The sequence below is a fragment of the Vespula pensylvanica genome, chromosome 2 (assembly GCF_014466175.1).
Source record: "Vespula pensylvanica isolate Volc-1 chromosome 2, ASM1446617v1, whole genome shotgun sequence".
In the NCBI taxonomy this organism is placed as follows: Eukaryota; Metazoa; Arthropoda; class Insecta; order Hymenoptera; family Vespidae; genus Vespula; species Vespula pensylvanica.
The window spans coordinates 3,213,345-3,241,316 of NC_057686.1; the positions used below are offsets into that span (position 1 = coordinate 3,213,345).

Here is a 27,972-nt window from a genome sequence, read left to right on the forward strand (position 1 = left end):
TAGAACGAGAGAAAGAGAATAGGCCGAGCCAAATGGATAGATTCTCGTCTGGGAAGAAAGCAACAAGGAAAGAAAATGTAAAGGAAAAAAAGAGAAAGAAAAAGGAAGAAAGAGAGAGAGAGAGACGGAGATAGAGATAGATAGATAGAAGAGTGGGTGGATGTAAAAGCGCGAGACTGAAAACACGGACGAGCGCAGGCGTCTCACCACCACTGTTCACCTCGCTAGCAGCCCGCACCCCCGAACCCTCTTGGCCTTCCATTCACCCCGCGTTCCTCCCCTTCCCTTTGGAGCATCGCCGAACGCGACCGAGTCGGTGCTGTTCGTTGCGCCTCGGTCAATTCGCGAGCAGTATGGCGCTACGCGCTCCAACACGACATTGTACGCGGCACGTACGATAGACATTCTAACCTCCATCCCGGTGACGACGCGTCAACCCTGCAGCACTTCCAATAGTCATCATTTTGTCGATTGAAAGCGCATCGTTTCAGCGTTCGAAGTTCCTTTTAAACGGCCACTATCTCGATTCTGATGACTCTCGAAACGCGTTGAAAGGAGAATAAGAGGAGCAATTGAGAATTGAAAAGGAGGGAACGGGTAGTCGAGTATACAAAGAGACCACGAGTTTAGTGGTAGCGTGAAACCGCGTGCACGACGTCGAATCGGGCTGTGGTCTGCAAAATAGACGTTCTCGAAGGAGTACTAATCGCGTTGCGGTAATAACTAACGTCTTTGAGGTATATACGCACGTTCTCAGTCTCCGTTTCTCTTTGGAATTCTCTCGGAAGGGGGGTTGTAACCACGATGATCATTTCGCTGTTTTAGATGAATAAATTTGGAATAGAAAAAAAAAAACGATGTCGATGTTGAGGAAGATGGGAAAGATTTTGAAGGTGGAAAGAATCGTTTCAGAGGTGGTGTTGCTGTTAGCGTTGGGGAACGCGATGTGAGAGGAGCAGAGACTGATAGGTAAAGCGATAAAATCGAGGAAGGCGCGGAAAGAAAACTAGAGTGAGAGGGGTGAGTAGAGTCTAGAGACAGCGCCGGTGGCGGTGGCGGTGGTAGTAGCGGTGGTGGCGGTGAAGGTGGTGATGGTGGTAGTGGTGGCGGTGCTATTGCTGCTGATAGTGGTGGTGGTAGTGAAGCTGCCGGTAGTGGTGGAGGCGTGTAAAGTTATCGTGGAACAGCTGACCGGCGATAAACGCGTCGTGGCACGTGGCATGTCGCGAGATAATTAACGGCCGACGTTCGAGCATCGAGCATCGGACGTACCCCTTTCGATTGGTAAGCCGATTCTATCCTTCAAAATGGCATGCCCATTCTCAAGAGCACACACCACGGAGATCGTACCGTCGGACGACGAACGAGACGTTAGCAAGTCGACGAGAATTTCTAAGGACAGAAGCAAACCCTCCAGGCAGTCCTCCGTGCAAATAGCCTGCTCTCTTCTAGGAGAGGACAATGACGACATCGAGGACACGCAAACGCTCAATCTGAAGCACCTCAGAGCCGCGGTCCTCGTCCTGACAAACCCTTCGGTATATTATTGTACTTACGATAAAAAACATCTTTTTTTTTTGATTCTTGCAATGCCGACTCGATCGAAGCTTCGATCGATAACGGAATACGTCTCGCTCAATTTTCTCTCCTTGTTCTACCTCTTGTTTGCATTCTCTTCCGTTAACGATTTTCCGTACTTACAATCAGTGCGGTTCGAATGGAGAAAAACATACGATAAAAAAAGAACGCAGTTTCAATATATCTTTCCCTCTTGGGAAGTTCACTATAGCGTCCAACATTCGATAGGTATTCTTTTATTACGAATCATCATATCAAATGACCCATGCTGCAAGTATCGATCGAAACGCATTCTAATATTTAATGTTTGGAAAATATTCCAAGAATAATGAAAACTCATCACAATCCTTACGCATGGTAAACAATGGCCTCTGCGTATTCCAATTATATTTGCATATCAGAATATATTGCAAAATTCATATAAAAATAATATGATGGCTTTTTCGTTCGTGCTTTTCGCGTTTTAACCATATACAGTAGAATATATGTATGTGTGTGTATGTATGTGTGTACGTCCTAACGTTAAATTTTATCGAAAATTACATGCTTCAAATTGCATTTCGAACCGTGTTCTTTTTCGCACACGTATACTATTACATGCCGCTGTTATACGTTTTACGAGATACCGTTAACATTTTCATAAGGCCAATTAGCCGAAGCATTAACGAAATAGAGTCGATGAAACTCGCTAAAATATTCCAACGTTCAGCGAAGTGTCTCCAACAGAACAACAAGCTCCGAGTTTTCTCGACTTCGCACGAGACAATTGCCAAGAGCATAACGAAAACTCAAGTTTGTCTTTCTCGGTCGAAGAAACGAACCGGAAGCGATACGATAAACGTACTTACGTATATTGACAATGAATAATAACATACTAATCAATTTCACACTAGTAAAAAAGAAAAGAACAGTTTCGTTTTTCACCTATTACAAATTATTATATTTGCATTGTAAAAGATATAACTATGGAGCGTAAATTTTTATATTCAACAAAGGTACGCGTTTTTGCATATACACGGACGAATTGGTATTCATTTCGATTGTTTAAAAATATATGTTTTTCGATTGGTAATCCTATCGAATCGATCGCCTTTAGTTAAAAAACCGTATTTATACGGATTAAATAGCAACTCGTTGGACTTTAATCAGCTTCAAAGTGATTATCACATTTGAAATACGTATGAACATTTCTAATACGTAATCAAACTTTTTTCGTTGTTGGATCGGTTGAAATTGGCAAAAAATTAAACCTTTTCCTATCGGTGTGAAATCAACTGGTGAGCCGTTATTGACTACTGGTGTACGATAATTTTTTTTGTACTCAACCATCTTTCCATTGTCCATCACGAACTTCTTTCTTTTTTTGTTTTCTTCGTTTCCTTTTACTCTTTCGATAAAAAGAAAGAGGCATCGAGTTCGAAAGTTGCTTTACGCGGAGGTAGAACGTCGTATCGACTATCACGAGGCGAACGATATTTTCAAGCCTCTGCTTTGTTGAGAATAGAACGCGTTACCAACAAAGACGATACGCTCCTTTGACGTTTTCTAAAAAATTCTGTAACTTTTTCAAAGGAAAAAGAAAGAAGAGAAAAGAAAAAAAAAAGAAAAAGAAACGTAAAATTAATCACATATTTTGTTAATACACGAAATAATGAATATTTAACAATGGATTATTTTCCTATCGGAAATATTTAAGCGATATTCCGGAAGTAGACGAATAAAAGTTAAAGGTATCCGTCTTCGAAATCAGTATCGACGAATCTCGGAAGACAGTATTAATCTACTACAGAGGATTATAGATGAAATGGTTGAGAAAAGGTAAATCCGCGGCTTAAGACGATAACACAAAGGGCAAATCCGTTAAGACATTAAGCCGTATACGCAAGAGACGCGTACGATACGCGACATCCTCTTTCTCGATGTCTTTAACACTTTTGCGTCCTCCCCGCGTTATACAACTGTCTTCTACTCAAACGATCACAAAAAGGAACGATGAGGAAGAAACGGTGGGACGAGAGAGGGAGTCGTTTTCAATGGGCGGAACGAAATGTAATCTGTGATACCTGTTGAGCCGTCTTCGTCGTTTTCATCGTCTACGTCAACGACACAGACAACGTCAATGATGTAAGTACATATATGTCAATCGCAAGAAAGCAAAAAGTAATGTACGTAAGTGATACTATTCTTTATAAAAAAAAAAAAAAAAGAAAAAACGCATGCATGTCGACAGAATATAGAAAATCCAGATACAAAATACAGACGAATTTGGGAAAATATATATTACGGTATCTTTCCGCACAAGGGCATCTAGAAAGATGAATTTAAAGGGCCGAGCGAAAATATTTAAATTAGAGCGTGAGCAAAATGCCACGGCGTCGCCGGTGGCTTTACTCTCGAATGTCTGCGAGAAAGAGAAGTCGAATGATTAATGTTTCAGTATGTTGGAAGGCTTTGAAAGGATTTCACGTATATAAATCATACATATATACATACGTAGGTACCTAGGCATACATCTACCAACGATGGTATCACCTTCTAACATGTGTCTCTGAGTTTTTCGTTAACGAAGAATAGAAAAGGAAGAAAAAAAGAAGAGAGAGAGAGTAAAACATGAAAAACTTTTGATTAATCTCGAAATAGTAGCGTTTTCAAAAATTGTCATTTTCCAAACAGATAAGCTTACTTTAAAATTTTCATTCGTTTGTACGAACATAAAGAAAAATCGAATAACTACTACGTATCTGACCGGCTTTTTTCGCGCTTTTAACGCGTTCGCATCAACGCGTTCCACGAGAACCCTTGCTGACCGACTTTCGGCTTCGATTTTTCGCTAACCGTATCAAGTAACTAACTTTTAATTTCTTGTGTATTAAATAATTAATTACGTATCGAGGCAATACGAGTTGGCACTCGTCTTTTTAGTTCAATTATCTTCGTCCTGTATAACCAAGTCGATGAGTTTTTTCAAAGAATTCACTCTCTTTTTAAAGACGATGTCCTTGCAAAAATATTAACAAAATTGGCGTGCTTGTTAAAGAGCCTCGTTAAGTTGATGAATCCGGTTTTTCTTTTTTTTTTCTTTTTTTTTTATTCTTCGAATCGATGGTCAACGCTTCGAAATATTTAATCGGTAATATTTACATTTATCTTTCTCAATGAATCTTTTTTCTTTCTCTCTCTTTTCCTTTTTTTTTTTTTTTACTCTTTCACCATGAAAACTAGGTATATCGAATAAATAAGGTTTTGCATCCAACGTGCTTATAACGTTCTTAATAAAGCTGATAGATCGCTTTTAGTTCTGTGTGCGGTGTTAATATTGGGAGCGAACAGCATGTTTGCCATGTGTCGATGAGGTCGATTCGAAAATAGTGTCTACGTGACATTATATAAACGTGTATTCGTCGATATGAGAGGAACAAATCTGAGAACGAATAATATATACATAGGTAATCCTGTTTATTAGTTGACGATACATTTTTGTAGATTTTGTAGTAATCTTGAATCATTAAAGTATGTAAGTAATTGCGTAAGAACTTATTGTATAAGCTTACCCTAGTTTTTTACCTTATTTAAGGTAAACTTCTACCATGTTTACTTTACCATACTACGTTTTCCGTATGAAAAGCAAACTATCCTATAAAACTTAGAAGCTAAATTAAAAATGAAGTAGAAAGTTCGTTCGAGATAATTGAAGAACGATTATAATTTTACGAAGTTGTTTCGATCCTCGTCTTTTTATCGACTCGTTTTACTACATTTTTCTTTCTGCTGCAATCGAGAGAAAAAGAGATATTAACAAAGCGAGCTGCACGATACAAAAGGAAAGAGGTTTTATTTTTTCTATATTAAGCGTAATTTTAAAAATACTCGAAGGAATGTGAGTATGCATTTTATAGATTAATCGTACACAGGTAGTAGTCATAATATTTCTTTCCAAAGAATCGATGTTTTCGATATCCGAGCTAAAAAGCTCTCATTGAGGAAAATCCGGCATAGCCTTGGACTAAAAGGGTCGAGAGCAATTAGTCCGACAGACCGTTTGGTACACAAGATTGCTTCGTAACAGAGGAACAATGTGCCGTTTCTATTATAGTTTCTATTCCCATATATACATATATATATATACATATATATATACATATATATATATATATATATACATACACACACACACACACATACATATGTACGTATATATATATATATTTATGTTATATGTAGGCTAGATACCTTAAATAGCGAAAGCATACTGATTGCTTGAAAGCATAATAACGTTTTGTCTTGCACGAATCTAAAATATACTTACGTATATTAAACGATAAGATGGAAAGCAAATTATTCAAAAGATTTTAGGATCGAAGTAAATTTCTATGGAACAAGGATGGCATTAATATATTATAGATCTAATAGTCGAATTAACGAATCTATTGTTTATTCATTCCTTGTACGGACATAGAATCTATCGAGCGATGTCTCCTTATCAATATAACAAAGCAAGATACCTGATCATGAGTTTATGTAATTCTGCTGACCGTTTAATGTGTACTTCAAAGCATACCAAGCAATAGTTAAATAACTTCTCTTTTACCTTTGACAAGGCATAGTACTGCGTCTTAATACAGTTTCATAGATACTCAGGACACCCATATCATAGAGGGTACACCAACTTCGACCCTTTGACAATGATACCATGAACTTCGAACTAGAATGCCGTTATTGAATTTCTCTTCCTTAATACCTCATCGCTTCAGTTATTACTAAAGGTAAAAGATATTCCATATGTAAATAAAATAATCGTATAAAAGAGATATAAGTTTAGAAATATTTGTCAGTCACGAACTTGTAAGATAATTATTAGTGATATTTACATTATCAATTTCTTGAGTAAATAAATAAATATATATATATAATTTTGAAAATATTCCTATTATTTTATATGACAGAGTGTTATAATAATATGCCGGCATGATCAATCGGATTTTCTGTAAATTCATGTATATTAATTATAGAAAATCCTTGATCCAGATGGGGTACTACGTGTAACTCTCAGGCGGACAGTAGAACAAATTCCATTCCGTTTATTCTGCCGTCCGTGAATTAACGTTTGGCCAGGCTTTATCGAATAATCACGTTCCGTTCTATCTACTCGTTTGTAAAATCGACGGAATATCCTCGATGGTCAAGCAATTACTAGAAAGTTTAATCAGAAAATTAAAATGCTGATGGTATTATTTGGTATTCACATTAAACGCAGTTTTAAACGAAGACGAGAGCTTCTGATTATTGCGTAATTCTTTGAATTTCTATCTTCTTGAACTATATATATATATATATATATATATATATATATATATATATATATATGTATGTATGTATGTATTTACTGTTAAAAACTGCTTGCAATGTTTGGCATTAACCTTTACAAAGCTATCTTTCTCATCTTTCTCTTGGTCAAACTTTTATAAAGCTGGAACAAAAGAAAAATAGAGAGAGAGAGAGAGAGAGAGAGAGAGGGGGGGAGAGAAAGATAACAGCAAATAAAAAGCGCTATGATTCTAACAATAATAGAGAAAGTCTCATAATTTTCTGGAGACAAATTGTTACATAGCTAATATAAACCGAGCGTAAATGAACAAATGCAACGAGTATTCATGGGTGACAAGTACGAATCATATTACTTCACGTTACGAAGTAAAAAGAAACTTATGTATTTATATAAGTATGTACATATATAAAGGTAAACACTTATCTTAGCCCCGTTGGTTGCATTCTATTTTTGAAAAGAGTGTAAACGATAGATACTTTTCTTCAGACATGTACTTTTAGACATCTTAACGTCAAATTATTTATATCTCGAATAAGTATTATATAAATTTTCATTCTATTTTAAAGAGATAATAACAATCTATGTGCGAGTATTATATTTATAAAATTAATTTTAAAAAATCATTCATGTTTATACATGAATGTTATATCTATAAGAGCAAATAATATATTTTGCACTAGAATTTGCGAACAATTGATATATTAATTATTAAAAGATAAAATAAGAATGGCTACGATGTAATAAATTGTAATAATCATTTATTTCTATGTAAAAGCGATATCTACGTATAAATATTTCTTATAATGCGATGAAGACCTAGATAATAAGATCTTTTTTGTTTTCATAACAACGCGAAGGTCATTTAACAACGTCAGTCGACAATAGTCGATGAAAAGACAGAAACAGGTTAAGGGTCAACGAAATGCAGTATCTTGAACAAACATTTGTAATATCCGAAAGATGAGATCACGATTTAAGATGTTCATCAAATACCAAAGAAAGAGTGATCGTTGGAGTTTACTTCTGTATACTTTTAATATATAGTAGAAAGAGATACTCTGATAAAAAAAAAAGAAAGAAAGGAATTGATGAAATTTAATTAAATGCATTTTGAGATAAGTTTAATCTTCCGCTTGTACGTCATGGTTTTCTTCTTTATTGTTCGGTTCTTTCTGCAGAACAAAACGGAAATAAAAGAAATAGATAAATATATAGAAAGAGAGAGAGAGAGAGAGAGAGAGAGAGAGAGAGAGAAAAAGAAAGCAACGCAATCGAGGGAGAGAGAGAGTGAGAGAAAGAGAAATAGGAGGCGACGCAATCGAGAGAAAGGCAGAAGAATTTGTTTGCTAAAAATCTCAAGAGAACTACTACCGTGTAGTATTTTCTTGTGTAATGAAATTTTAAAAAGGTCACCTCTCTCTACGAAGCCCAAAAAGTGCATTTGGTAAATGAACAGATGCCGACCATTCTTAAGCCTAACCATAAAAGCGCAAAGAAATGAAAAGGAACGTACGTCACATTACTTGAAAGTGTCATTTTCTCACTTTGCCTTTTTTGTTCCCTGTAGTAACTTTGATAACCATTACCGGTTCTAGCAATTCTTTTGGCGCGAGACAGGAATATTTGAAAGCCGAACTTCGAGATATATGTATACATAGCTGTTCAGTTATATAATATTTAGGAAAGGAAAAACGAAATATACGTATAGTATATGCGGGTAAGAGAATAAGAAAAAAGAAAAAAAAAGGAATAAGAAAATGTAAAAGAAAGGTAATAGTAATAAAATTGTCCGGTCCATGTTTCTACTTTAATGTTTAAACTTTTTGATTATTGCTCGGAGGATTCAAAGAAAAGGTATTTTTAACATGAATCTACTGAATCCCTTTCATCGAGTATTCTAATCAAACGGAAACTTTAAAATGTCTCATCGTTTTACGACAGAATCTTATTCCGTCTACAGAGAAGTAATCCAAAATAAAAATGTTAGAAAGTCATACGAACGACGGATAGATGCGCCATAAGTTTCGATGGATTTTAAGGATTAAAGAGAAGGAATAGAAGAGAAGAGAAGTTCGAATGGATTTGTGGATCGTTTCCAATGGCAGAACGACTTTTTTTCCTTCCCTAATCAAAGCTATCCTTCTTTCTTTTTTATCTTCGCTAATTCAAAAAATTTTCTTTCCTACTCTATCCTTTCATTATCGTTCTTTTCATTTGACCCCTTTTTTCGTTTCAACTTATTCATAGCTCGTTAGTACGATTAAAGTATTAACTGGATATCTCAAATCTGTATGCCTGCCTTCTAATCATTAAAGAGATGGCGTACATACACTTATGTGTATATATATATATATATATATATATATATATATATACATACTATATTATATATATACATATATAAATGAATAGATAGATAGATGGATACGTATATAGATAGATAGATAGATAGATAGAAATAGAAAAAAAAGGACAATTCGCAACAATTCGAAAACTGCGAATCTCACATGAGGGAATATAGTAGGTGTACACGCTAATTCCGTACTGCCATTCCTACAAATGCATACCGGAAACAACTTGATGTATATATGTGTCTATGTATAACCGTGTATGTATGTATGAGCTTATACGCGAATGAACGAGGTACATGAACGTAGGTAATGTTACGTACCGATCGATACTTCCGTCGCTTTAACGCTGCTTCTCTGCCGCCCGAGCTAATCGCCGAAGTCGTAATGCATTTGCCGTTAAATTCAAACGTAAGCCGTAAACAGGAGGACGCTATCTCGCAAAAATTCTTTTCCCTTTCTTCGATTCGTTCGATTTATTCACTCGAATCCTATATAATCTTTCTCTTTCCTTTTCACGAAACCTCACTCGTTCTATTTTCCAGTACTTTTATATTTTCTTCTTTCTTTTCTTTACCTCCTTTCTCTCCTCACCCCCTTCCCCTCTTCTCCATCTTCTTCCTTATTGAAATCCTGCAAAAATAACGATAAACTTCTTTGAGTTTATCGCTTTAAAACGAATAAATGCAAAAGCATAGAATGAAAAATACGATAAATCCTAAAAGAAAGATTTAAATTCGATAAATAAGTCAATTTAAGAATCGGCGAGATAGTTTGGTAATTATTATAATTCTTCTTATTACTACCGAATAATATGTATATATATATACATATACAAAGCCGAAAATTTTCGTTCTTCTCTCGGTTCAATAAAAGCTTAGGAGGATTTATTAAATCTCGAAAGTTTTTCGTTATTCGCGAAGAAGTTCGATATTCGAGTTAACCCCAAACGAGACAAGATGGTGTATCACATAAGTTTCATGCCAAAAGCATACGGTTCGGATGGAATACAATAGCCGGTGCTATCCAATGATGCATAAAAATGTCTGAGAAGGTGCATCTCCCACCTGTCGAACGGTTCAACGAAATTCATTGAATTTCTCGATAGGTAGGTAGGTATTATATGTAAGGCTCGAGAACGCGAAGCTGATAGCCGTAAACCATTTTCTTCTTCGTTTCACGATTCTCAAATTTCAACTATTCCGTTCGAATTTCCTTACATGTTACAAGAGTAAATCGATTGCAACGTTTTCGTGAAGAGAGTATCAAATAAGACGAAACAACGGGGACAAACGCTATATTCTCTTTGAAAAGGTCGCGAAGATTTGCTGTTCTTCCTTTGTGAAAACTCCTTTTATCCTTTTCGCAATTCGACTCTTTTCCTTTGGATTGCACAAAGATTCGTTGAGTGGATACATGATTCGCCGTAGGGAAGAAAGATCTATCGTCAAATAGATTTCTCTAAAGTTATACTCACCTACCATGTTTCATCTTGAAAAAATTTGAAATGGATATCAGCCGGTCTTGTTTCTATCTTATCTATATTATTTAAAGAAAAGAAAGGAGAAAACTAGAAAGGAAAATATTTTTCAATCACGCGTTATCCTTTCTATCGAACATATATCTTTCTAAATCTACTAACGTTACGTATCATGAAAGATTTAAGTAACTCAAATTAATGTTACTATTAAAGGAGAAACAGTTAATTATCTTTCTGAAATAATAATATTAACATTGTTAAGTATTATTTTTAAAACTATTTAACTCATGAATTTAACCTTAAGACGAGCAACGAAGCGTTAATAATTCACTGTCCCTTCCGTGATAAATGATCGAACATTGAGTACGTTCTTCGAAAGAAAAAGAAAAAGGAAGAAGGATGAGCTTGACACTATTGTATCTGTCATCGAAAGATCGCGATAAAAGCGAACCGAAGGAATTGTTCCTCGCATTTGGCATTATTATCGTGCGAGTTTCTTCTTACCTTTCTTTATATTTTCTCGATTCATCGAAAATCAAACCGTATTGCTGTAAGAAAGTAAGAGAAAAAGAAAAAAAAAAATTTCGACGATATAGCACAATCTGGGGAATTTAAAAAGTTGAAACTCGTGCAGCGACTAATATTGTTAAACCGATCGACAGAAAACTTGACAGTGACGTGTTACGAAACTGCAACTTCGCCATTTCTGTTTCGGGCTATCAGCTTCACGTTTTGTCTCCATAGGCATTCCCACGAATCGAACTGGCGGCCCTTTCGAAACTTCGTTATTTAGGCAAATCAACGAAAATTGTGTTCGGTGAACGAACGTGTACTCATCGAATAGTATCGTCTACTTCGCGATATCCGTAAAAAGAACGAATCTACTAGAAGAGAAGAGAAACTGAAATTGTTCTCAAGTATTCGATCGAAATACGTTATCTTGAAAGATATTTCTAAGTTTCAAAGGGAATCTGAAATAAATAGAGATCTCTTGAAAATACATACATACATTTATATAATATACATGTTCCATTAAGTTCCATTAAAAATATCAAAGCAATGCAGTGAAATAATAAATATATAAATAGATATATTAGAAAGATTTAATCGCGGTTTAAAGTAAAAGCACGCTAATCGAAAAAAAATATATTCCAAAACAAAGTTTGCAAAATCTCTTGTCGCTCTCGAAGAGTAAAGCGAGTTTTTGAACGATGCAGAAAGTCTTGCGGTCGCTTAACTGTTAGGAAAAAATTTCACGGAATGGGTACCACGAGCGAGGGAATTTTAAGTTACGGAGAATCTGAAAATGGTGTATTATAAAGATTATAACTTCTTCTATAAAATTGTTGACCATGTTAAAAAGAAAAAAGAAGATAATACGCTTTAGCGTGTCATACTTGATTAACTCGAAAACTTCTCCATGACACCATACTGTTCGCCATCCACTAAACAAGATATTTCATTAACATCCGATCGTTTATCAACAAGAAAAATATTCTTTATGATTTCTGCGATAAACAGAAATGAAAATAAATAGATTATTTAATTAATAGAAATCAATCAAGTTTGATGAAACTATCATTATTCAAAATCACATATAATTATGTCAAATGAGAATGATTAAGAGCGAAATCGTTAAGAAACATATTCCATGAAAATTATTAATCTTTTATTTTCCCAGATCATAGAGATTCTAGAAAAATCATTGATATTCCATAAACATTTGTATTTCCTGTGAAATAGTAGTTTGAATGGCCTTCTATAACTCTCCCTCTCTCTTTTTCTTCTATTTCTCTCTCTTTCTATTTCGTTCTCTCTTTTCGACGGCACCTCTATCGATTTTGGCCACCAATTGGAGCACAACTATCGAGACATTGAATTCGAGTAAACGCCTTTGACTTTGCCAAATTCAATGTGGCTTCGTATAGAGGGACGAACGAAATGTTTTGCAAATATAATATAATGAATGCTCTTATTATATTCCACTTTTTCTTTCAGACAAAATGTTAGCTCGATGCTTTTCGAATATTCGTGAATAGCACGCTTTAGAACCACCGTTGCGTTTGTTAACGAAACAAAGCGATTACAATTGCTGACTTGCAACGATTCGAATGCCCTGTGAACAATCACAGCTTTGGGATTTTTATTTACGTTTTTTATTTTCTGTGATTTGAAAAACTCTGTGTTTGTTATTTTTTCCATATTTCACGATAAGCTAAAATCTTTATCGTTGTGTTTGTCTAGATCAAAGTATTATACACGTATTTTATTATGTCATGCATCATGTAATTAAAAAGTGTACATAAAAAAATTTGATATACTTTATGTAATAATAATTTTTAATGAGCCCAATAATCGTTGGGAGTAATACCTACGAAGTATTTCATTATAATAGTCTGGAAAATGTCAATATTCTGGAGAAACTTTTAAACTTATGACCAAGCAATAATGAAAGCTTCGACCATCTTTTATATACAATATTATTTACAAACTAACTGCAAAGAACCTCAATAGTATAAATGTTAGAGTGTCCACCTTCGAAAAAGTAAGCATCTTGAATATTCTCAATATATTTCCCATTAAAACCTAAAAGAAACTTCTTATTTCCATTAAATGAAGTCGACAGAAGTACAAACTAGAAAGTACAGAAGGTAAATTTCTAGTGGATTTTCCAATCCGATATGTAGATCTCAATCGATCCTCCAAAGCGTGTGATTACTAACCGACACACTTTTTATCGACTCTCCTAGGCTTTTACAGTTTTACCCTATCATTCTCAATTTTATTCAATCCCACTAATCAAATAGTGATTCAAATGGTAAAACCTTTCTTTTCTCTCGTGTTTTTCTCGCAACTTGTTATGTAAGTCGATCGCATAGGATTAAGACCAATGTAATATCTACTTCCTATACAGACATACACATATATATATACATTATAATTAATATCAACGATTTCTAAAATAATAAACCAATTTACTATTAATATTACGAATACAATTCTAATTAAATGACATTGTAACATTAAAATACGAATTAATTATACATTAAATTATACATTAATACAATTTATGAAATGCTTTTGTATTTCAAATACGTATATGAAATTTGTTTTAATAAATATAACGAAATTATGATTTCATATAAATCATGATTAAACAGACGAATAGAAAAAGTGAAAATATATTTTATAAAAAAGAATGAAAAAGATTTCTTATTCATTGAAAATGTATCACACGCTTAAATACATTCTTTTCCAACGAATACGGAGATGCAAATGTTCTCTTAATATTAAACTTCGCAGTTTCAATCATGCCCGTCGTAACTCGATTCTCGTCGACTATCGACGAAACAATTCCATTCGAGCAGCACGACAATTCCATGTAATTCGATGCATCCAATCGGAACAGGAAATTATTTAATCCCTACAGATTCGAAAATTTTCAAGGGATATTTGAAAAATCATCAGAAAAAGTATTAATTATTTTCAAAAAAAAAACAGAAATTTGTGTTCCTATAAAAACTGTCATACGACGTAGGAAGAACCGAACAAAATAATAATTCTTTACCGAGAGATAAAATTTTTAAGGGACGTTGAGCGTTTAAGAGCGTTGAGCGAACTTTCGGAAGATCTATGATGCTCTCAAACGTCGGAAATGCTCGTTTATCGAAGATGGATCATGAAAGTTTTTAGTTATTGCTTCGAAATTTCGTACGATTCCCGTTAGAAGAATGATGGAATTCCGTAATCGCAAAAGAGGAAATCTTTAAAGAAGGACAAACGCTTGTAGCATTTTTAAAAAATTATGAAGAGCGAACGTATCATGTTTTATGTCTAGAAGAAAACGTATACATTTATTTTCGAATATCATCCAAAAAGATATTCAAAATATCACAAATTCGATTAGAAATTTGACAAGATAGTTCTTGTCTTTTCTTTTTTTCAAAAAAAATTATCGAAACGTTCATCAATCTCGTTGACTCGAGAGTAATTATTTGAAAAAACAAAGAAAAATCGATAAATAAATGTTTCTAATAACGTGTAAAAATAATGTTCGATTTACTTTTTTACAGAACGAAGTTATCGCTGTAGCTTTGGAGGCCCTATTGAATAAAAGCAAAGTGTCTCTACCAAGTTCTACATCCCTGTACGTATTTTTTTCTTGTCTTGTTTCCATAATAATTTTTCATTATTCTACGCACTTTCTCCAGTTACAATATTAGCTTTTCTTTACTTTTTTTCATAATTTACATGATAACACTTACATCAACTCGAAGTGCACGAAAATATAGTAATTTTATTCGTAAAAAAGCATTTACAAAAATGGACGATCTCCGTTCTTGTTTCAGAGACAAGCTACTTTATAACGTCGACGCGGAAGAAAACTACAACTTGTTGGAAGATATATATGAAACATTAAATTACGACTGCGGTAAGTTTTTATTACACGTGAAACGTATGAAAAAGAACATTGGCGTGAAAAGTATTAACCAGAATAATTGAAAATAACATATTTCATATTGTTCGAGAGCGATAATGAAATCAACAATATCGTACGAATGTTACACTTTGTTATTCTTTTATCTTTTCGCCGAAGCCATACGGCGTGAATGTTCCCCCGTGAAAAGACATACAAACTTATAACCAAACTTTTCCGGCTTCATATTCTACGAAAAGAAACGGTAATACCAACTTGCTCGTTCGTTACCATTGAAAAGATCAAATCAGTGAAATTGAATTATAATGCTACAAAATAAGATTGTAAATCAAAGAGCACGAACATACGCCGTAATAGACCTTGGCTAATGGATATACAATATTCTATATCAATTATACACTATATCGGATATTAATTGCTTCAATTAATAAGAATCCGAACAAAATGAAACATTTTTATTCAATAGGGTCGATTGGACGAATAGAGTCCAGGTATTCAATTAAACACTAACCATCCTGATAACGATCCACCTTAGCGTTGGAATAGTACGCTAACCACATCCAAACCAATGCATCTCCTATTCATTTAACACTATCGATTCGACTCACTCCGACATCAAGAATTTCGAGCTGACTCGGGGCGTTATGCTTTTCGGATAGAATTGCGTGAAAATCTTCGAGGTTCGTTTACTATAGCGAGAAAGGTTAATTAGGTTAGACGTTTCCATCTATTACGAGATACGAACCCTTTTCAATGCGTATACTATTTCTCCGTGAACCTCACCCTTCTAGACTATAGCTGAGTTCTTTTTATTATCGTTGATACCGTTTATTAAGACTCAGCTTTTTAATGGATCACGAAATAAAAGATTGAGCATGATTTTATAAAATAAATTAAATTAAACCTATCCGAGATGAAATCAGATGAAACACTTTTCAAACGCTAGATATTAGATTATTTAAAAACGAAAGATATACATTGGTATAATAGCACGAAAAAATATTTTTAGCGAGAGACTCAAGTTTGCTTTTTCTGTGAAATGATTTAAGCTCCGACAGAAGAAAAAGGATTTCAAAGCAAACTGTCTAGAAACATTGTCCTATCCTTTATATCTTTTGACGTTTGTCTGCTTTTTTATATCCCCCTTTTTGTTTGGCTCCGTTTCTAGTCGATTTTTCGTCGGTCGTTCCCCTTCGAAAGGATTCGACGCCATAAAGGCTGCCTCTAGGATAATAACTTTGTAGCTTTTGATATACACGCCATTGGCTCTCTTCTTTCTTTTTTTCATTTTTATATTCGTGTTACCCTATATACGTAAGTAATGCAAAACAAAGAAGACACACAGTACGCTGATAGCTTTGCGGTTGTCGAGTTTGCGGGAGCCGATTACGGTGGTTTCTAACAAAAACAAAAAAGGAGAAAAGAAACGAAAAAACAATGTAATGGTCATCGTATACTTCGAGCACGATCTCCTAATCGTTAAAGAGTACGAGTACGATCTTGACTCATTCTCACTGATTCCTTACTTTTTATAAGATCTACCTTGATACGACGAACGAATCTAAAGATTCAATCGATTTAAGCTACATATATTGGATTTTACGTGATTTGAAAATAGCCTCTAGAGAATACTCAAATGCTGAATAAAAATTGCATCTTCCTGGACGATCCTTATCTTGAGAAAAAAGAAACGTTTCTTAACATCCTCCTATTAGAAATCATATGAAATGTAAATAAACACAATGATCATAAATAGGTATATATTATCTAATATATATCGACAAGTTAGTATTGCTTGAGAAATACAAATTTCAAAGATATGTTAGGAAAAGAAAAAAAAGATGGAAGAAGTTTGAAACTAGTATATGTGTGTACCTGTGTATGCATATATATATATATATATATATATATATGTATGTATATATATATGTATATAATCAATATATCGTAGAATCTAAGAACGAAAAGAATTTCGTGCAATTAAGAGCGAAGGTTCGACGACAATCCATGCTTTGAAAGATTGATGAGGTAGGAAAGGCTTGATCCAGAGAAATTGCATTCAAGACACTCATGACCGAAGCGGAACACCGAAGATAATATTTTATGCGCGTAACTGGTGGGAGATTATTGATTTAGTGGGAAAGAGAAGCCGCATTGTTTCGATACAAGCTGACCAAATTTAATGGATTAAATCGATGAAACACTCAGATTTTCACTCTCTATCTCTCTTTCTCTCATTGATACAGTACACTCGATATTTTAACAATAATGTTTTATAAATTTTGCGAATCGAGGAGGGAACATCAATCATTCTTTTTCATATATTGGAGAGAACGAAAAGAAAAGTGGAAAAGAAATGAACATCAATATCGATACTGAACTGTCACTACGTAACGTCGAACATTCATTTCAGCGATAAAAGATCGTGATCTTTATAAAGTTGTTTTGGTTGATCCTCGTCGCAAATACATACATGCATATATATATATATATATATATATATATATATCATTTATTTTCTCGAAATCCAATGCATACTTACTCCGTTATGATTTATGAAAAATGATCCCTACAATGATTCCCTTTGTCGTAATCTAGCAAGAAGCATACACGCTCATTGCTCACTCTATTTTTAACTTTTCTTTCTTCCTGGGTTAAGCGAGAGAATTTTAATGAATCAATGCACGACAAACCATCGCTAACTGCAATCCTACTCGCACTCCTTTTGTCTCCACTGAATTCTAGTTGAAAGCTCGTATTGTCGACGATGTCATTCGAAATAGCAAAAAAATGAGAAATCTACTGTGCTCGACCAATTCTTTTACGGGAGAATTTGTGAATAATACAAGGACTCTACGACGGGATCGATTCCCTCATTTCGTTTATAATTCGAAATGATTTTCAATTCTAATTAAAGATACGAACACACATACGTTACAATCGACGTACATATATAACGTCTACTGTGCTGAAATACCCGATGGCCAAGTTAGTTTATGTCATGAACGACGCTCGCCTCTGATAATTCTCTCCAAACTTTTCAACGATAAGATAGCTTTTATGAAAACTACGATGCATTTAAAAACAGACGATTCTAGTCGGCTGTAGATTAATTCGTGCGATGGGATAAATGAAGTAGTAAAAAAAAAAGCTTATCAACTATTTGCATAATATTTTATATATTACATTTCCTAATATTTAAAATCATATTACAGATCACGTTCTTCCAAACTCTCGAATCTTTTTGACATTTACATCGGTGGATTATCGAAACCAAAATAAATAAAACTTAATAAAAAGAGAAGGAAATACTTGTGTACGATATGATCATGCTTTATTTCTACGAATATATTTATCGCACGTAGTAATCAATTCTTTTAGTTTCATTCATTCATATTCCTATACGAATGCATAGATATATATAAAAAAAAATTTAACATTCATGGAAATGTGATTTCCCATGTGAATAGTAAGATAACTCTGCAAGTTCTATACGTTTTGTATTTTGTATTCGGGATAACGTTAACGACATTACGGCACTGTTCAAAATGTCAATTGTACAATTTTTCTGACTAGTGACAAACGCTATGAAACTCTCTGTCATTGAATCTTCGCGAGTACGTCACGAATGACTTCTTAAGAAAACTTGCTTAACTTAGCGAGGTTAAAACTAGAAGAAGATAAAAGTCGATCTTATCTCTTCTTTCTTGAAGATCGTTGACGAGAATATGAAGTGTCTATAATTTGTAACTTTCCGTAATATCGGATTCTCCCGAGAAAAGAGAGTTACACAAATTAATTAAAATCTATTTGGACTACTTATTTGAACGTTCTTCTCTCTTTAGTTAATCGTATGAAAAAGAGAATGAAAAAAAAAAAAAACAAAGTTATCTATCATACTTTATTTCCACGTACGATTTTTCAAACTTATTATATTTCAAGCAAACACGATTCCGCAAAAATTAATTTAATTCTAGAATTAAATTAATTTAAAATCTTACTTTTCAATTTAATTCATAGTTGAATTTATATACTCAATACGTTTACATTTGATCTCTCATGCACGAAGAAAACTTCCGAAAATCTAATATCATTTATTTTAAAACTTTGCCATTTTAAAACATCGCACACTCGCTGAAAATAATTTCGTTTTTATATAATTTGAAATATTTGTCGCGTTTAACTCAAGAATTGATATCATTCTGATTTGAAAACGATAAATCGATTTGCATTTTTCGAACAGTTAAATCCATGCATAAATCTGTATCTAATTCAACGAACTAATTTTGACATACTGGTTATCAATTCTGCTTGTATATCATTGTAGATTGAAACTTGAAAGTCGATTTGAAAGAGTTATTACGACCTGTACTCTTGGAAGTAAACTTTGCATGAACAAATCTCTCCGAAGGATCTGATTTCGGAGGTCGAATGAAAAAGAAAGAAAAAAGGATACACACAAACACACACACACACACATATATAGAGTGAGAGAGAGAGAGAGAGAGAGAGAGAGAGAGAGAGAGAGAGAGAGGAAAGACTAGAGAGATGGACGAGTGGGCAAGTAGAGTAGATAGATACGATCAAAGGACAGATATCGGAGATTGACATGAACCTGTCCATCGATGGTGGATTTTACTCGAACCTTCATCTTGGAGAGTATGTTAACCTAATTTGCATTGGACCGTCAAGTACTGTGGTTACAATTAAGCGCTACTCCAGGTACGTCCCATTAATCAGCTGGTTGATTTGGATTGGTCACTCGATATCCAGCAAACAGTAATGTACACAGATTTGTCTTTGGCAATCAGAATTCAACATTGGTTGCCAATATCGATGAAGAGTAGAGAGAGAGAAGATGATAATTCTGGTACGAGAAGATTACCTCGTAAAACCATCAAACATCTCCGATTTCAGGACGCAAAGTCTCCGTGCACATTCGCCATTGCGGCCAACAAGGAAATTTATCTTTCGTGTACTAGAACGTAATGGTTCGTTAAACTAGTAACATGGTACGATGCTTTATAAGCAACTCTTAGTGAAACGGACGGTATTTCGAGAGACACCGACGATAAACTTACCGATGGCACGTAACCGTAATAGATATTGCACTGTTTCCGATGAGTAGAAACATAACGTCACGAAATATCGCTTTGAAAACTCTGATGGATGAAATTGTTTACGTTTGGTCCACACTGACTAATCATTAATAGATCTTGTAATTAATTTATTACATTAATGGCTTCGTAAGAAAATAAACAATTCTAGAAACTCATTTTTGTATCTCATTTGTCATTTTAACATATTCATACCGTCATTTTTATATCTTCGTTTGCTTAAAATCGGTTTGAGAAAACGAGAAAGTTGTCGTCATTCGTCGAAAACAAGTTTGCCAGTTGTTCGTTGGTTCTATTTTATATTTTGCTCAATGAAAAAGATCTTTAAAAATGAATTATCTTTCGTAAGAACTGTTCTTGAGATTTCTAGTAAATAATATTTCAACGTTATTCACGGTGTCGTGATCAGCTGATATTTGTAAACACGACAGGAACAAGTAGCTCGTATTGCGGAAGCACTCCGTGTAGTTTCTCGAGCGGAAACGGAACTTCCTGCCACGACATGATGCAAGTTCTTAAAACTTTAATCTTGCTTTTTTTATCGAAGACCACATATGTGTATTCGTGTAAACGTAGAATCGCTTCAAATGATTTTGTTTCACGAATGCGAGAATATAACACAAAAAAGAAATTTCGAATTACGGATATTCGCTAATGCGATAAACTCGTATTCGCTCGTATGGATTTTCCTAGAAAGCGGATTGCTTTTGCAGCATGGTTTTCTCCCGAGAGCTGACCAAACTAAAATGATAAATCAAAGATAATATCGTTACAGCATTTGGATGTACTGCTGCGGAGAATATAAAACGCGATAGAGATGACATACTGATTTTAATTTGCATAATAATAAGAAAAACGTTCGTTCAAAATCTGAAATTCGTGCTATGCTTGAACTGATACTTCAAATTTACATTTCTACATATGTGTATATATATATATATATATATATATATTCATACTTTAAAATATATCATTATAGAGAGAGAAAGAGAAGAGAAAGTGACTTTGTCGAATGGTATGAATTTAATTCTACTTTAATTGAACTCTAACATTTTTACGCGTTCTCGAAAGCTCGTGATTATTACTCATATTCGACCTCTCGCAGTTCGCAACTTTATTATTCATCGTATTTAATATCACAAGAACGCGGAACGGATATCGCAATAACAAAAAAAGAAAAGTATAATCCGAACGTCATTTTCTTCGATGGTTTGTGTCGATCACATTGAATATCGATTTGAAAATTCTAGTTAAACCGACCGATCCTCTCAACGACGTACGGCAGAGATATTGAGCGTGCATCTCTTTTGATGGCTGGATTTCCAGGTTTATCGTGAGATTCGTTCGTCAGAGTTACCATCTGGAAAGGACACGTATCGTACGACAGTATTGTGGTCGCAACAAAATTGCTAGAGGCAAAAAAACAAAGAATAGATCTTTGTAAATGCTCATGTAAACGTTCTTTTTATTTCTTTACTTCTTTTCTTTCTGGAATCTTATTGTAACAGCTGATGGTTCGATTGAGATCAAATATAAAATGATTTTTCTCCTCTCGAAAGAAATGCGTACTCAACGATTTAAAAATAATAGAAAGAAAGAAAAAAAGGAAGAGAGGAAAAAGACAAATAGAAAGAGAAACATTTTCGTTGAAGTTTTATCGTACGATTTGATGGACCCTCATCACTAGATATTCCAGATGGATGGTCGTCCGTGGTGCACGTTATCATGTATTACGTCGGCCGTTATCGATTATCGAGTTTTCTCGCGCGCGTGTAATGTAAAATAATATAGTAACGAAGCCATCGGTTAAAAGACTTTGGTCGCATCTATTTTCGGAATCTCGTGAGGGATCTGCAAGTATAAGCCTTAAAAGGGGTGAAGAATAGAAAGGCCGAGGATGAGAGTTTCTTCCATCTCTCTCTTCTTCCTTTTTTTCTCTTTTCCATCGTTTATTTAACCATCGTATGAAAATCGTTGCTGAATGAGCTCAGAATAATAAAACGAAACTTTTCGTATTTATTATCGGAACAAACGTTAACTTTCTAAGAAATACAGCAAGTATTCAACATTAAATACGAACGTATTTTACTCTTGGGAATATAAGCGTCCAGTTGGCTTAAAAGAAGAATTCTATGGTTAGTTTCTTGGCTTCTTCGAAAAATCCTTGGGATCAAAAATTTCTCTTTCTTCTGAGACCATCTAATACCCAACGTGTATTACCATATGAATCGATTGGTTTATAGCCTTTCTCGGGTATCGACAGGTAGTATTTATATGCAGATTAAATTCTACTTACAGATACAGTCGTTGGCACTACAAAAAAGAAAGTTGCTTCTTTAAACGTCCGAAACAATCGAACGAAAGAATTGTGATAAAACGGATATTCGTTTGAAATATATATAACGTTGAAGTCACTTTAGAGAATATACTTATAGATACTTACTGTCAATAATGTAAACTCTAAGCGACGTCTTACGTCATATAAGAAAACAGTAAAAACGAAAAGTAAAACAGAGAGAGAGAGAGAATATTATATTTTTTTTTCAGAAGTCGACGTCGACGCGTTTCTCGACGAGCTAGGACAAGAATTGATCACTACTGCATGCGTCGGCCTTCTTGGGCGGGCTTTTCGATGCCTTGGAAACGATCTGACAGCCTTCCTGACGACTCTCGACGGCGTCAACGACGTCGTTCAACATCAGTCCGGCTCGGATAACGAGGCCGAGTTCGTGTGCATCGCGACACCGGAAGCGTTGGAGTTACATTTCACGACCGATTACCCGTCCGTCGCCTATCTTCTCGTTGGCAGCCTCAAGGGCATCGCCAGACAGTTTTATAACGACAAAGCTGATGTGCACATATTGCCCGATCCCTATAATTCCAAATTTTTTAGGTAATTATCATCGAACCTTCGATTACGATTCATTTAACGATTTTATTCGGTACTATAGAGTTTAAGAAATTTTGTAACTTTTTTTTAGTTCTTTCTTTTTTTTTTAGTTAATTAATATATATATATATATATATATATATATATATGTATATGTATTAATATATATATATGTATGTATGTATATGTATAAATACTTAAGAAGACGCAGACTAGAAATTGTGAAATATCGATTTCTCTACTAAGGTATTTTGCATATCTTCATCGTGGTTATAACTTGAGTAGTTTCAGGGAATCATAGATATTACCCGTTTGACGCGTCAATCATATGCCGGTATCACTGAAATTCGTTTAGGGAATATAATTCATAGATGTGATAAAAGAAACTTTGAAATTTACTGACAATTGCGATTTATTTTCTCTCCTTTTCCTGATTCGAATAAAAATAAATATTGATCAATGGTGTATCGCAAATATTTTCCTGCAGATAAAATACAAAAGTCGATTCTCCATTTTCGAATATATACCACGTATTCGCGAATAAAGTACAAACGATTTCTCTAAAACGTCGATTAAATTCTCCTGTTTTTCGAAAAAATAGCAATAAATTTAATAATCTTATTAGAAAGAAAAAAAAAAGAAAAAGTTACATTTTTATCGTGAGTTTGTTCCTTAGTACTAATCGAGTATGTTAGCACTTCAGCATCGAAAACACGTTATCGATTATAACATCGTCTAAGAAGTTTCATTATCGAATGAGTGTGTGGAATACGAAATGTGAGGTCAGACACGAATCCATGAAAATAATAGTTCCCGGAAGTACGATTAGATGGTACGTACGAGTTGGAAAGTTCGACAAATTCGACAAATGTTACGTATGACTGATAACGTAACACCAAATGTTCGTAACATTGTTTTCGGCGATATTAATTCGATGGTAAAACTATTTGTTTGCGAGTAAGAATAAGAATAATTTTACGAAGAATCATAGCCACGATGAAATCGTTTTTCAAAGGATATATCTTTTGTCTCCGCCATCTATCTATCTATCTATCTATCTATCTATCTATCTCTCAGGTGCCCTTCGAAGAAATTTTCTTTGGTAGAGTGATTGTCAAAAAGATCCAAGTTCTTTCAGATGGATCGAAATAGCTTTTAAAGAGCAGGATATAAGATTCGCTAACGGTCGAGTTATCTTTCAGGTATCGCATCACGCCAGAACGTTATAGTGATCGAATCGACGACGATTCCGACGTAGTCGCGCCACATTATTTCCGTCCACTCTCCACCGAGGCCAGGGACCTTCGTTTGGGGGTGGCAAGCTTTTGCAAAGCTTTCCCATGGCACTTCGTCGTCGATAGAAACTTCGAGTTCGTCCAGCTGGGTGTCGGCTTTATGAAAATCTTCGGTCATTATTTGGATCGCCTTGGAAGGGGAATATCGACGTACTTTGTGTTCACTCGACCACACGGGATTACTTTGACCTTTCAAGAGATTCTGAAGCGCGCGAACACACCATTTGTTCTAACGTTACAAAGGCCACACGGCGCTGAGAAATATCCTGCTGAGGTATATAACTCCCCTATGAGTTTAGAAAACTTTTACTTTGTTCCATCCATCGTTAATAATATACTTTAAATAATCCGCATAAAGTACGGCATTCAGTATCCAACGAATTCATCTCGTTACCCCTTACGATTTGTAGAAAGTGTAATATAATTCTTTGATATATTGTTTGATACTGAACGTTAATAAGTGATTTATTAACATACTATGTTAGATAAATGTAGAACATCAAGGTGGAAATCGTTGATAGTCCTACATTATACCATGTATGTTCCTCAGCAGACAATATCAAACTGCACAATCTCGTAGTTCCTAACCACAATTCGAATAGTTTGAATACATCCCTGATCGATTCCAATCCTGTACTAATTCCACGAGATCATACTGGATAATTATTATAAAGCACAGCGAGCTAAAGAATGATTATCAGTCGACTGTTTGAAATTTATTTTTAGGGTTTGGAAATGAAGGGCCAAATGGTTCATTGTCCGGAGTCAGATTCGATTTTATTCGTGAGTTCGCCGTTTCTTAATGGATTAGACGGTCTCACAGGAAGAGGTCTTTTTATTTCTGATATACCACTCCATGATGCAACGAGAGACGTTATCTTAGTGGGCGAACAAGCAAGAGCTCAGGTAACAAGTCACGTCTTTATTTTGTCAACAAATAAAATCGTATCGTACGTTGAAACGGGTTCGTAAGAAGAATAATATCCGTTCAACGGTCGATATTAAGACTTTAAGAAACGCTAACAAAATAAGTTTATGTACTTTCTCGTAGTAATAATGCACCGTAAAATGCGAAAGGGAGTAAATCAATATATGTGTACTCCTTAATCTTATTTACTCTCTCATCCAGCCATTTTAATGGCTAGTGCATCTGTGTTTACTGACAAGTAGTATCTACATAGAGTCATAAAATGTATAGCGAAACGAACATAAATTATGATTGTATTTCACGTATCTTAAATATCGAATATTGGTAAGGAAATACAATATAGGATTAATTAAAGACATGAATATATTTTCTCGCAGGATGGCTTGAGAAGACGTATGGATAAATTAAAAAGCTCCATAGAGGAAGCCAACAGGGCGGTCGATGCTGAAAGAGAAAAGAACGTTAGTCTCCTTCATCTTATATTTCCACCGGATATAGCGAAGCGTCTATGGTTGGGTAAGTCACGGAAATTGGTAAGGTAGAGATCTGTAATTTAAAAACTAAAAATAAAAATACTCTCGTTTCAACAATGACTCGTTTTGAGAAACATATAATCATCGATTTCTAACATTAAAGAATGATATTGGTCATCGATTTTCTGAATTACAAAATGATTCGTATGAAAAAAGTATCATCAGGTCATTTCATTGTCGATCTATGATAAGTCAGAGAATGATTTTACGGGCTGATAGTAATGGTAGTGGGAAATATGAGATCTTCTTTAGACGATCTAAGATAACTTGGAGTATCACTTTTCTTTTGCAGGTGAAACGATCGAAGCAAAAATGTATTCAGACGTGACGATGCTTTTCAGCGATATTGTCGGATTCACAGCAATTTGTTCGACAGCCACTCCGATGATGGTCGTAAACATGCTTCAAAATCTTTACGAACAATTTGATATATTTTGCGGACAATTGGACGTGTACAAGGTGTGTTAATATTTGTAATTGATCTTTGACGATTGTTTTCGATGTACATATGATACATACGAAAAACATTTTGTAATTTTTAACTTATTTCGATATTAGGTAGAAACAATAGGCGATGCTTATTGCGTGGCATGTGGTTTGCATCGAAATACGAACACTCATGCACAACAAATCGCTTGGATGGGCTTAAAAATGATACAAACGTGTACTCAACATTTAACGCACGAAGGGAAACCTATCAAGGTAATAATAAAATATATTTATCGATAAATTATTCGATTCAATTTCTACATTTTCCGCATTAAAAGAAAATAATCGTGTGATAAATTATTCGTTTCGCTAAGAAAGGTTTAATACAAAAAAAAAAAAAAAAAGAACTTACCATAGCGGATGATAATATCGATGCGTGTAAAAATCAATAATATTTATTATTATTATTAATCTACCTAACAATGCCATCCTACTATTGTTTATTATTCCTTTCTGGAAGACTATTAAAACTTTTCCCATTATAAACTATTCCTTGTTCGCGTTGATAACGAATGTCTACTGCGATACGGCAAAAAAAAAAGAAGGATTTCTACATTAATATTAACTTTTAAAGCAAACTTCGCGAGTTTTATTTTTATACTTTTCTCCCACATTTTCTTATCTCATCGAACGTTAATACTCTTTGGATATTCATGAAATCGCTCCTATAACTTACTTCGAAATATTATTATGGTTATTATCTTTCAGATGCGTATTGGTATTCATACCGGAATGGTATTGGCTGGAGTAGTAGGTAAAAAAATGCCAAGGTATTGTCTCTTCGGGCACAATGTAACGCTGGCTAACAAATTTGAATCTACGAGCGAACCATTACGAGTTAATGTCAGTCCCACGACGTATCTGTATGTATAACAAAGAAAAATATTTAATTTGGGATTAGTGTACTTTCGTAATATACAAATTTTACATTGGATCAGTCAATATCGTTTATGTTTTTCGTAAATTACGTTATCTGATTTTAGACACTTAATTAAGACATCAGGATTCATTTTGGAACCGCGGACCAAGAACAATCTACCCAAGGAAATGCCAGCAAACACACCTGGGACCTGTTATTTTCTGAATGGCTATCAACATAGCGACGTAGATGCGAAGGAATCCTTAAACGCTCACATCCAAGCTGCGATTACAGAACTTGGAATTTGCAACAACACATAAAATTTTTTTCCAAGAAAAGAAAACTAAAGAAGAAAAAAAAATCAGCAATCCTTCGATGAAACACGCATCAACTAGCCTTTTCTCTCCATCAACTTTTTCGATGATTTCCTTCGAAATCGAGAAATTAATAAAACGATAAATTATTCGATTTTAATCAGAAAGCTAAGCGCGAAGGAGCTATACCAATGTCGAGCTACACGTGCGACTAAGGTCATTACAAAAGTCCAATAAGAAATTCTATGTCGATACTATTTATACGCAGAGTTTTAGGTTGGAAATGATTATATACTTATGAACAATGCGACAAGTAAACTCTATGACGAATTAAATAACGTTGTTTTGTTTATCTACCATTTCTGTTGTTCCTCATT

General features: G+C 34.4%; 1 protein-coding gene across 1 annotated transcript; it reads left to right on the forward strand.

The window, feature by feature from the left end:
* Positions 1–373: 373 nt before the first annotated feature.
* Positions 374–27,930, forward strand: LOC122637774 (head-specific guanylate cyclase). The gene is made up of 12 exons (XM_043830126.1): positions 374–737; positions 826–1,538; positions 14,806–14,879; positions 15,082–15,164; positions 22,835–23,180; positions 24,380–24,746; positions 25,199–25,378; positions 25,778–25,916; positions 26,226–26,392; positions 26,492–26,635; positions 27,131–27,285; positions 27,406–27,930. Exons 2-12 carry the CDS (start codon positions 1,308–1,310, stop codon positions 27,599–27,601), a joined length of 2,082 nt encoding a protein of 693 aa, XP_043686061.1. The 5' UTR covers positions 374–737; positions 826–1,307; the 3' UTR covers positions 27,602–27,930.
* The last annotated feature ends 42 nt before the right edge of the window (positions 27,931–27,972 follow it).